General features: G+C 39.9%; 1 protein-coding gene across 1 annotated transcript in view; it reads left to right on the plus strand.

Moving 5' to 3' along the window:
- Positions 1–13,169, plus strand: part of fstl5 (follistatin-like 5) — a 260,880-nt gene that overhangs the window by 199,815 nt on the left and 47,896 nt on the right. Inside the window, exons 10-11 of the mRNA XM_084719758.1 lie at positions 766–927; positions 2,593–2,727. Coding sequence (XP_084575884.1) covers positions 766–927; positions 2,593–2,727 — 297 coding nt within the window. The remainder of the gene's footprint in view (positions 1–765; positions 928–2,592; positions 2,728–13,169) is intronic.

The following is a 13,169-nucleotide window of genomic DNA, read 5'->3' on the forward strand; positions in this document are numbered from 1 at the left end:
GACTTCTTCCCTTTAAAGGATTATTCAAATTCATTCTTTTGATATTTTCCATGTTTTGTGGAGCAAGACTCTAACAAGTTAGCCCCGGGGTGTGGAGCAAAACTTGTGGCATATCCTCAGCCAATGCATAAATGCATATTATTAATGTATTTGTGTGTTTTATTGATTTGTGTTGATTTATGGTTCTTCGAAGTACAGTATGTAGGAGAGTCTTTTGTCTTTGTTTGTTTGTTTTTGCTTCAGGGTAGGGTAAAGAAGTGAAACTCCAGCATGACAGCAGCACATTGTACAGCAATGTGTAAAGTCAGCTTTTGGAACAGCGTGCAGATGAGAGCGACATTTAGTTTGTGTGTGTGTGTGTTTTTTTTTCCTTCACACATTTTGTTTTCTCTGCTTCTATCCCTTCATCTTCTTCCCGACAAAAGGTTACATAAAATCAATGGCAACCAAGCAAAATCAATAACATCCGAACAGAGGTCCTCTGCCTTATTTATCTATCTGATTTGTTTGGCTTCACCGAGCACGTTAACCTTATCTAAAGGCATTCAACAACGCTGAACATACACTCGATGCTATTGATAGTGTATGCTAATGCAAAACCATAAGTTCAGAACTTGGCATTTTCTTTAAAACTTCTCGGTCAATAAGATTGGCCCACTCTTCAAGTGATACTAACTAAAACAACAGTGTTGGATGTACCGTATTTATTCATTTCTCCATCTCAGCTGTCTCCCTTTGCTATTTTTTCCCCTCTCCTTGTTCCAGTTCCCCCTGTAATCCGAGTGTATCCAGAGAGTCAAGCCAGAGAGCCGGGTGTCACTGCCAGCCTGCGCTGCCACGCCGAGGGCATCCCTAGTCCCCAGCTCGCCTGGCTGAAGAATGGCATGGACATCGCTACCAAGCTGTCCAAACAGCTCACTCTGCAAGGTACAGAGGCGTCAAGAGTTTACTGCTCACTGCATGTACACTTGTATATTTTTATTCCCACTGCTGCTACTTCCATTATTATTTTTACTACTACTGCTACTAACACTTTACTGCTACAGCTGCTCTTGCAATTGCAGATGTGTAAAATGGGGCTGGACGACACAAGCTGAACTCTGATATCAGATTCAGATATACTTTAATAACAGTAAATGTTAAAACAATTTTTAAACGTTTTTTATACATCAGAGCATATTTTTGTCCTTCTGAATTACATGATCAGTGAAAGATGCTGAATGGTTGGTTGAACTTCTGGTTAGAGGTCGCTGGTTATTGTGGCCATTTTTTGTAGTTTAAAAGACATTGGCTGAAACTTTTTTAACAGTGTTTTTATGGGGTTTTTCCAGTTAGAACAAACATTATAGGCCTTGAAATAGAGTTACAGACAAGTAAATGAAAACATAGCAGTTAAAACAAAAGTGACTACTCAGAAATGCAATTTCTGAAAATCTTGAAGATCACATGGGCTACTACATTTTATAATCTTGCTCCAGCTGTCATGCCCTGGGCCTTTACTGATCATCAGCAAAGTTTTGTTTTAAAAACTTACCCTGTACAAATTGTTTTATTTATTAGCGATTATCAAATAACAAGACTAAAATAATGTTTTTTATCATGTTTAATCTAGGGTTGCATTGTCTATAAAGTGTCAGTGTCAAATAGTGAAAAATGTCCATCCCAGTTTCTCAAAGTCCAAACTGATGTCTTCAGATGTCTTGTTTTGTGAGTTTGAAATCCACAGATGTTCAGTTTGACATAATGAAAAATGAAAAGCAGGAAATCTCCATCTGTGAGAGGCTGATAACAGCATTTTCTGGATTTTGTTTTTTTTTGCCAGAAAAACTACTTTAAGGATCGGGTGATTATCTTAATAGTTTATTCATTTATTTACCACTTGCCTGGTCAGCACAGTGAGATACCAGATTTATTAGCCCAACATGGCATTTTACTTGCCCCGAGCAATTGGGCAATCATTGAGCCCTGTCCATGAAAGTGCTCCCCGGATATTTTCAAAAAGAAATTTCAGCTTTCAGCCTTTAATAATATAAGTTAGCTTTTCGGTAGCAGTGCATGTCAATAGATCCTTAGTATGAGATGCAAGTCTGTTAGTACACTGTTCATTTTTTAATGGTATAATCACTTAGATATAAACCCAGGATGGCAAAAAAGTGATTTTCAGTTTTGTAAGTTAATTTAGGTCATCAAGACATTCATAATGTTGTTAATTGGATAAATTTGGTTTACTGTCCAGCCCCATATCATTTTCTAAGGCAACATTTCAAAGTTACCTCTAGTTCTTTCATTAAACTTTACAGCCAAACGCTCTTCCTTTGAGGCTGTACACAAAAACGCTAAATCTGAAACCTGTCCCAGTGCTCACACAAGCACAGCGTGTGGCAGACATGTGCCACATTCTTACTTTGAACTGCTACCTTTTTGAATCCTCCCCAAAAACAAACCTCTCACCTTCCTTTCTAACATATTAGAGAACTCTTATGTAACCGAATAATGGTAGCAGAGGATGGTAGTGTGGAAGTCGCCTTTTATCTCTTTCTGGAAGGCAAACGGTCTCTTTTTTTTGTCTCTTCTCTGTGTTGTTCCTCAAAGCTAATGGAAGTGAAGTTCACATCAGCAATGTGCACTTTGAAGACACCGGTGCCTATACCTGCATCGCCAAAAATGAGGCTGGTGTGGATGAGGACATCTCTTCGCTATTTGTGGAGGACTCTGCGCGCAAAACTTGTATGTATAAGTAATGACGTCGGTCTCTGTTTTTCTTCAAGGGATAATGGAGCCATGCAAATGGAGCTCTTAATAATTTATCTTCCCAGGTCTTAATAGTTTATATCCTTTGATGCGATGATAGAGCCTCTGCGAGGGAAGTAATGGTGATACTATCTATACTCTCCTCATCTCCTGGTTTGGAAGCAGGAACCATTGTTCATGCACCCCTCCATCCACTCAACAAGACAATTTGTCTCATATTTTACTTCCTCTATGCTGAGATACACATTGGCTGAATCTCAGGATTTCACTGAGGTCTTTACAGGTCCAAAAATGTGTGCCTGAACCCAAAAAGACCTGGACATGTTCTAGCCTGCCCCGAACCAGACCTGTCTCTTCTGTGACAGCTGGGAACCAGATTGATGCGGACCTGAGAAATGTAGAGCCGGACTCAAGCAGGACACGCAGACCCAATTAGCACAGATTTCACAGCCGATTGTGATTAACAAGGCAATGCTTCACCTGGCCAGGACTGCAGGTGGAAAAGACAGGATTCCTTTGCAGCATGGAAAAGTATTTAAATTTGATTTTGATAATGTCCAGGTCTGGAAATTATGAAGACAAATTGTTGTTTCCAGACTACTGACCCTATTCTGTTGTCTGAGATATAAAATTCAGAATTTCTACAAATACATCCAACATGCAAGCAGAGTGTTTTTCATGACATTTGGAGCAGGCTGCCAGCACAGCCAAAATATTCACAGTGAGAGAGCGTGGGCCTGAGCAAGCTTGATGCCATCCATTGAAAGCGTTGCATTTTCCACAGACAGCTCACAGACGTTAATGGGATTAATGAATGAACAAATTATCTTTTTTTTTACATTACACTCTCTACAGCAGAGACATCTGCAAGACACACTGCAACAGAACAGAGACTAAAAAACATGGGGCGAGCCGTAATATAATATTACTTATTCAGTATGTTGAAGGAACATAAGTAGAGTAGAAGTTGCACTGGTTAGTTCACTTTCTAAGATGTTTGACGGTGGAACTTTGGTCCACTTCCTGCAGAGGACTCAATAGCCACAATGGATAAAGGCAAGCTGGCTTGATAATGGGAATAGAAACCTAGATGTCAAATATGCTCTAAAAAAATCTACCAAGAAGTCTGGAAATTTAAGTCTGTAAAAGTATAGACATTTGAAATGGGAAAAGTGTAGAAACCCCGAAATAGCAAGTAAGTTAAATCAGGTACAAAACATGTTTTTCTCTTTTTTAGATGAATGTATTTTTTACACGATCCCAGAGATAATTAACTTAATAAACTAAATGCAACTAAATATTAATTTACAAGTTGTCAAAACAAAACCGTCTTACTTAATGTAACGTTAGCAACCCTGTATATAATCCATCCTCCTTGTCAAGACAGTTGGTAAATACGTTTAAGTTTTCTGTTATTCCACATACACAGCTCTTCCATCATGATCAGTGCCATCTGATGATGGCTTGGATCCACTCAGGTATTACACATAATGCTGAATAGACCTGGGACCCGTGGTAAAGTAATGGGACACTGGTTCATCTGTGGCCCTTAGCGTGGTGCAGTAATAAAGCAGTGGCATTGCATATCCAGCAGCAGCCACTTTGTCATCCGTGCACACAGGGGAAGAATGTTTACCACCATGCACTTTCGTTATGGCGATTCATTGCGGTGAGCAAGTTTTGCATTTCTGTTTACTCTAGCCATTTGGGTAAGACCTGTGTTAAAGGTTGAATAAGCAGGATTTGTCAGTTGGCGCCTACTGCTTCGCCCAACAAACAAGACAGAGAGAAAGAGCAGCAATGGTCAAGAGAGGTAGAGGGTGAATGTGGGAGCAGCACTTGCAAGAACAAAGAACTGAATCAGAAAAATAAAATCTCATTTTCTCATTGTTTGACAGCAGGTACATTCTAAAGCTAGGGTTGTGCATTTTTCTTGATCAATAGATAATGGATTAATCATTAATAATTCATTTAATTAGATAACAGTTTCCCCATTTTTATTATGTGATTAAAAGGCAGTCAATCACATTAAATGAAACGTTTTTTCTGCCCGACACACAGATATCCTTACTCATTAAGTTGTCAGGACAGAAACTGTTGTACAGGACCAGATCAAGGGTGTGACCTTTTGACTGATCGTGAGATTAAAATATCCCAGTGTCCATAAAATCTGTGACAAAAGTCTAAGAAGGGCAGCATCACTTTAAATAAGAACTTTGTCATGCTTTGATATAAAATAGGTTAATAACTCAGAAAACTCCACGAAGCCAAGATGCTCAAATTATGTAAAGTCGGTGTCAAATGGGAGTGCATTTAAAACTCCTAAAACTGTGTGTGTACCTCTTTTTGCATCACTAACAAACAGAGTGCAGAGGACAGACACAGAAGCGGCAATGTTTTTACCGAGTCCTGATCTCACGACCTGCATGCTGTTATTGTCCGGGGCTAAACGCCACTCGTCAAAAAATGCCAAACAGTCGACATTTCTTGCTTCTCAAATGTTAAGGGTTGCTGCTTTTCTCAGTTTTTTAAACCTTTTCAAGTGGATATCTTCATGTTGTCACATACTTTTCTGTCAATTGATGTATAGACTAATCTCCAAACTTTCCTCTTCATCATACTGCTCAGTTATTTTTTATCTTGCATACTAATTGATTAGGGTGGTATTTGACATTTAGTCATCAACTGTCACTGTAACATTAGGGTTATGACACGTGTAACCTTCTCATTCAAATTTGGAAGCATTTTCCCACACAAACAATCTCCTCTTGTACCCGCCCCGTGAATAGAGTCTCACACGGTAATTAACTTTGACCTTCTCAGAAATGTCAGAATCTGTCTTCGGGGTTCAAGACCAGTTGTTAGTTTGTTGTATTTTTCCTGTGGGTAATTAGATTTCCCAAACAGTACACTTAGCAGCTCTGCAGTCGAGTCACACATCTGTTCATGTACGCTGTCCCACACCTCTGCCAGACCCGGCGCGTTTAGATGTCCTCCCCGCGGTCCGACACTTCCTCCACCCAGCCTGTCATGCATCAGAGGATCATGCTCGGCGAGGTCATAAGTCACTCTTGTGCTTTGAAGCTTTTGAAGCTCTACCGCGGGCCAAACTGGTACTCGGAGTTGGATATTGCGGGCCCTTTTTAGAGTGAGCAACCCCACAGGACAGGAGTTCAAAGGGATGTCAGCAGACAGCCAGACGTGGCAACACTGTTACATTATGAAAGGTAGATGGAAGAAAAACAGACTTTACTACACTGTGTAGTCTGGCATGAATATACTTGACCCACTCTAGTTTTCCTACGAGAATGCCACTTTTATTCAGAAAGTAGTTAAGTGAGAAAATGGAAGTTGACTATATATCTTCCCCGGACGTGCTGTCTGTGTGAGCCTGAGGCTAATATGGGCTGCAGCCCTCAACCTCTCAGACTCTCACCTCTGCTCCTCAAAATATAACCCCTGACATTTAAAGTAATTTAGCTCAGAAGGGAGTCTGTCTTGGTAGAAGAAATTTCACCATGCAACTGAATTATTTCAAAATTGGTAACACTGCTTTCTAACATACTGCAAGCAAGCAAACTTGAGCAAAAGGAGCACAAAATATTGTCCAGGTACACTGCCAGTGACGTTCCAGCAGTGCTGTTTGTGACTGTTCTCAACAAATAAGTTACGTGTCTAAGTTATTTATTCGTAACTAGCATCATTTTCTTAAGTCAGCCTTGTGTTCTATTCTGTAGGGGCATTCATTTTTTTATAACCTTGTCTTTTTTGAGGACACTGTATAAAAAGGGTGCGATGAATCAGCCGCTCCGTAACCTTGTAAATTAGTATCTTGTAATTAGACTTGCACCGATTAATCGGCAATGCTCGGAATCGGGCCGGTTTTCACGTGACTGGCCTAGACCGGTGACCGGCCAGTCAGCGTCACAAATCCGGTTCTGTGCCCGTCATTGTCACACACATGTTCTGCACGATCGTCACGTCATGCGCGCAGCAGACAAACTGACCGTGATGTCAACACAGCGCTGATAACAGCTACACACTCAGACACACGTCTGCTTGAAGATGGTGTCAGCGACAGATTCCAAGAACAAGATAAAGAGAAGACAGACAGTCTACAACGAGACAGAGCAGCTGACAATGACGCAGAACAGCCGTTAAACTCTCTTGCACTTCAGGCTAATGCTAGCAAGCTAGCAGCAGACTGCTGTTCACAGAGGGACAGTTAAAATCTCACCTGCTGTTCTGGCTGAAGAATAAACAACCTGTGTTGATGCGTCTCCTCAAACATTTTCTCATCCAGACTCCTTTAACTTCTGTGTTTGTTTTTCTCACGGCAAAGTTTTACTTCAAACTGTTGCACCGCGTTAGTCTCCGGTTTGTTTACATCCGCTTCCACAAAAGATCACGTGAAATTGCGTCCCGCGAAATCCCATGAGATGATCTCGCAAGATCACGTTCACCCAATTCACCCAATTCACCCATTTCATTAAAAAATATAATAAGGCCCGGTTGTAATCTGGATGATTTTGGAGAAAGTATTAAATGAATATTTAATAGTCAGTGTCTTATTATGAACACATTTACAAGAAAAGTTGCAAAAATGTTTGTGAATGCTGTTAATTACAGTTCTTAGAAAGACTGAAAATCGGAACTGGCCAAAATCGGAATCGGTAGGTCAGACCTCTCAAAAATCGGAAATCAGAATCGGCTAAGAAAGTTGAAATCGGTGCAAGTCTACTTGTAATCCATGGTGACCGCTAACTGGGTGGGCAACGGAAACTTCAAGGATGCGATTTCAGCCCTGATTTTCCACTCACTGATAGATTTGGGATATTGCCGACAACAAGCCCCCAGATCAGAAGCAAATCGCAGTGAGGCAAGAATCGGGCTGCGCTCCTCGGCAGCTCAGACAAATATCAAGCAGATTTAATATCTGGTTGTGTCTGGGACAGCTCAACGCGCGAGCGAGCTCCACCTGTGGCAGTGTGTGTGGAGACATTCTGCATGCTGCTGCTCCAGTATAAATAATCTAATGTCACTTTTTTGTGACAAAACATAGTTTCTGTGTTTCCCGTATATGCAACTAGAAGTGGCGATGTGCTGCTGCTAAAATAATTTTTATGAGAAGAGGAGAAAAGGCTGAGTCTCAGTCTAGAAACTATCTTTGTATTGTTTGCTTTACAGATGCTTCATATCCAGGTTAATTAACACACTTTTGAGTAAAGCATATAAACAGAGAGGAAAGGTGCTTCGTCTTACTTTAAAACTTTATTTTGCTTTACATAGTTTAAGAGCCTACATATTTAATCATCCCGTCATATGCTTGCCAGTGGTTTCTCTTCATCACTGCAGCTTGCCTTTGAGCTGCATATGTTGCCACGGTTTTCTAATTTCCCTTGAATGATAACATTCAATAATTTTGTAGTTTCTTTGAACTGATGCCCCCCCCCAGTGTTGATCACAGGGGATTTCATCTCTTTGGAGATCTGTTAGTTGTCTCATGTCGCTTTGAAATCTTACATATCAGAGAAACAGTAGGCTCATTCTCAGGTCTCTTTAACAAACGAACAATGATGTTGAGTGGTATTTGCACCTGTGAATTATTTTCCAGGAAGTTTCACTTGTCCTGCCTCCAGTAATTAAGTGAAGTATAGAACATCAGGATGATACATTCTGTAACTCCTTCAGCAACAAATAGATTAGTCAGTACAACTAAAACCAGGCTTTTTTCCATGTATTCACAGCACTCTACCAAGTAAGTGTTCCTCACAAAGAAATCACAAGAGGTCTGTGAAAAGAGAGATGCAGAAAGAGGAATTAGATAGTCCAGCTTTACAGGTGTAATTACTTTAATTGTCACAAAATGTTAAGTCAAGTCAGTGTAACAGTAGTTTAAAGTGCTTTTAACATGAGTCAATCACAAAGTACTTTAAAGCTGTGTGTGTGTGTGTGTGTGTGTGTGTGTGTGTGTGTGTGTGTGTGTGTGAGCAGAGAGAGGTGTAACGAGAGGTAAACAAAGTAGATTGTGTCCATTTAGAGTCAGAAGAATCTCACCTTGAAGAAAAATGCTCACAATTGTCCAGTGTTTAAAAATCGTAGACTATTTTTCAGTGTATGAAATACCTTTAAATTCATTAAAGAATAGTTGTGAGGTAAATATTTGATCAAATGAACTTCAGATGAATCTTTTTTTTTCCACATTCTGTATGTAGGATCCTATGAATCTGAGTGGCAGGGAGAGAAACTGTTTAATATTTGAGTGCAGCCTTGTTTATCTCTGTGCAACTGCACAAGAAGTTGAAACAAACAAACATAAAACTCATTAAATCTGTGAGAAGGCTGCGGCTCTGAGGTTTTGACCCTCACTTGTCATTTGCATTATCTCGGCATTTGATTAGCCACTGGAAATGGACAGATATTTTTATTGGGCTCTCCAATAAGGGGGCGGCTGGGTGATATTTTCTTGGAAAGGTGCCAGCTGCCGTCAATACATCAGCGTTTAAGGCCGGAGAGAACGAGCTGCTCATGCATACTGTGATACTGAGTGTTAACTCAGTAAACATCATCCGGCTTAAGTACAGCTGTTTATACCTGAGGGATTCCTCCCCGTCAGTGGATATCAATATGTTCAGCAAGCAGCTGTTATTACAAAAATATTAATAATAGAAAAAAACAACAGTGAATTGGCACTTGGTATATTATGCTTTGTGCAAACAGATGATCTTTCAATTAAGATTTGGAGCATGCAGGGCTGCTCATTTAGCTGAATTTGTTGGATGTGTTACTTTTATCAGCACAATCCCCGTCTGCAGTTTACACACACCCTGCTGTGAGATGCTGGCACACTGTGGCACTGCTTCGGATATTCTGTGATTCTCACACCAAAAATGATTTCTGCATATTTTCCCCAGACCCAACACACTTATATTCTTTTCACATATTCAAATATTTGAACTGCGTTTGATAAAAAACTGACTATTCTGTTAATTCATGCAAAATTATGCTACACTGTTCAAAGTGGTGACTCACGAGTCTGAATCTAAAAACACATTTTTTAAAAAGAATTTAAAATCTTTTTGAGTCAAATTTGTTATCGCTATAAAAGCACTTCAAGGTCATCAAATCAAGATAGATTTTGACCAGGAGCCAGGTCCAGCCCTCAGGATGTTTTCTGCTGCCTTTTGTCATCCTCGGCTCAGAGTGGACCAGACTAATTTACTGACATAAAACAGAGTGAGACAGAGGTTCTCAAATTTTGACGACTGGGTCCCAGTTTAGAGATTTGGCATATGGTCGGGGGCCGCACAGGAAAATCTGTGAACTTGTAGGATTTGTTATTGATAATGAAGTTTAACGTCACATCAAAGCACCAAATTCACCTGTTTGCAGGTAAGGCAGATTTCTTTATCTTTATCTGAAAAAGAAAGTTGACCCATTTTCCCTGAATCCTCCTTTTCTCCTCAACCACACAGCACTTTCCCCTGGTGCCTTTGCTGTCTCACTTCCACATTAAACGCCTGACTTGTCCACCAAAATGCAACACTAGCAACACATGACAAAATAATTGATAAAAATCAAGTTTATCTATTTTCGACCAAGTTTCAACATTTGACTATTTTTGATACTTAATGCTCTGGAAAGATTTTAGCCAGTTTCTTTTTTTCAAAAAGCATTAAAGTACCCAAAACATTTGAATAGGTACATTACATTATTTTAAAATCCGTAGATATAATCTGTAAATATTCTCTGTACAGTCGGCTGTGGGTGCTGCACGTGTAATATCCATTAAGAAGTAAACATATGCAATTGCATATGAAGTTTTTGACCAACCAAGACGGGAAAATTTAATCAAAAAGTCATAAATTTTGAACATCTGTGTACCCCACTTATGTCACATAAATCACAGTCATGTCAGAATCCTCATTCAAACCCACGGGCTGGAGTACAACTAGAGTGTGAAACCAGATTAGCTCCATATGGCATCATGTTCTGGCCAGAGAGCCTCTCTAAACTCGTTGGCCTAGTTATTACCCGCCCATAGATCAGCATCTGGTTTGACATCCTGGCTTCAGGGAAAGAGACTACAGAGACAAATACGATGGAAATAATGTAATCAACGGGGATCTGTTATTAACGCCACCAAAATCAAACACTTCTCAACTTAATCAAGTGTAGCATAATAAACTTTTGACATATAATCATCAAAGACCAAACAAACGGTTGTCCTAGTATGCCTCCAGCAAAAGCTTTTAAAGGGACAGATTGGGTTTTTTTGGAGTTGGGCTGTATGAGGAAGTTATCTATCGTCAGTGTATTACCCTCAGCAGGAGGCAGTCGGCATGCTCCCAGTTTGAATAAGCAGAGAGGAGTACCTGCGGTGATGCTTAACAATCTACTGGTGTGAACAGGGTCAGCTGCAGAACATATTTTAGCCACATAAAAAGAAAGCCCACTTAAAGAAACAATATCTTTAGAATATTTTCACTGCTTTAACTTTCCATCAGACAGCCTTCTCTGATGATTGTACAAGCCATATATTGGTGGCTTTGTAGAGAGCAATATCTGGCTTATTTAACGCATAAAAAGTAGATATGGTTACCATACTCTGTACTTTAAAGGGTACTGACTGAATTACATTGGCACTACCAAATATCAATTCACATTAAATCAATTGGTGCCAAGTTTTGATACCTGGGAGAGCCTCTGGGGAGAGAGTAATAGAGTATAGAAAAAAAGGGACATAAGCGAGCAGCAGCTTATTCAAGTCACACTGACAGGGTAATAGCAGGCTGAAAGTGGTCTCAAGTGTGGTTAAACTTTTCAAAACTTTATGCAGACAACAGTTGCTGCATTATATGTCATTTTAGCAACAATGCAACAGGATATTACGTGTTTCGTCTGTTGCCCAGGTGACTGACTGACATGCTGCACCTTGTAGAAACAGGTTTGAGACATAAGCTGGAGGGATTTTATTTTCTATGGTGTGCAAAATGCTTTAAATGAAAAAAAAAGAAAGAAATAATAATGTTGTTATTGAGAAGTTTGGACTATGGAGACCTGTTGGTTCAAATGTGAACAGTACCTAACCCTCCTGACTGAAGGCTGTCTGACAGAAAGGTAAAGCAGCGCAAATATTATAAGTATAGTATACACTTAAACTGATATGATTTTAGCAGAGCTTCCTAGTTTGGTGCTCCTCTCTGCTTCTCAACCACCATCTACTGTAGATAATACAGTGACTACGGACTGAAAAATCCAAAGTTTAACAACTTCCATCTTTCAGATGATATTACACAGATTTGTAGCTATTTTGTCAACGCAGTTTGCTTTCAAGTAGGAGTCCTTCTGGTTCTCCAGCTTTTAGCAATAAGCATGCAATGTTCACAAGTACTGACTTAATTGTCTTCAGGCTCAGTGCAGAGATATGCACATTATTAAAACGGGTGACATTTGCCTTTAAGTAGCAGAATCAAGGAGTCTTTCAACCAAGAGTTCCACACAGAAGTTGAGATGCTGGTAGGCATGTTGTGGCACCAGACTCCTTGATCTAATCCCATTGATCTGAAACAGACACAGATTCAAATGACACGTTGTGATTATACTTGGAAATGTTTTAGAAATCCGACTTTGTGGAAAAGTAATGATCTCATTCTGTGAAAGCATTGTGTTTATGACCTGCCTTAGGCTTCTCATTCAGACACTCGAATAAGAGAGAGAGCTGAATAACTAACTAAGCCAGTTGTCAGAGGGCTGAATAAGGTATTAAGCGGGAGATGAACTGAAAAACATGATTTTATGAGCGCGGCATGGATGATCTCCTTTGGATGAATTCACCAGCGAAGAGCTTGAAGGTCAAAACCTTCTCTTCACAGGCGCCACGCCGAAGTGAATTGTTTTTCTCTCAAATTTACCCAAGCGCTTCGTTGTTTGGGAAAACCTGAGCAGTCGCTATTCTGAGATCTCTTTAACACAGAGTCTGTCACCAGCAGGCACAGCACCATCCATCTCTGACAGTCTGCTGCTAAACTGGCATAAATATCTGCCCTTCACAATGTGCCAATTATTTCTGCAATGTCAGAGGATCTGCGCGGCTCACGACGCACGTTTGTTGCTTTAGTCTCTCCACTTTATGTCTCTACATTATGCTGTACTTCATGGCTCATCCCAGGGTCATGTAGAGTATTGTGTAATGGATGTACTGGTTCAAGCAGATGTGTTTTTGCCCTCTTTCTCTGAAGTGCCCTTCCAAATGAAGAAATAATAATTATAGAATCATTCTTCATTGTTTTGAGTGCTACTTATATCTATCAGTGACTGAGTGGAGAAAGACCTTCAAACTTCTCCCTCTATACCTTTCTTTTTTCTCTCTCATTTTTCGTTATGCATGAATTATGTCAATATAAGTTATAAAAGGT

The sequence above is a fragment of the Lutjanus erythropterus genome, chromosome 5 (assembly GCF_056507025.1).
Source record: "Lutjanus erythropterus isolate fLutEry1 chromosome 5, fLutEry1.hap2, whole genome shotgun sequence".
Lineage (NCBI taxonomy): Eukaryota > Metazoa > Chordata > Actinopteri > Lutjaniformes > Lutjanidae > Lutjanus > Lutjanus erythropterus.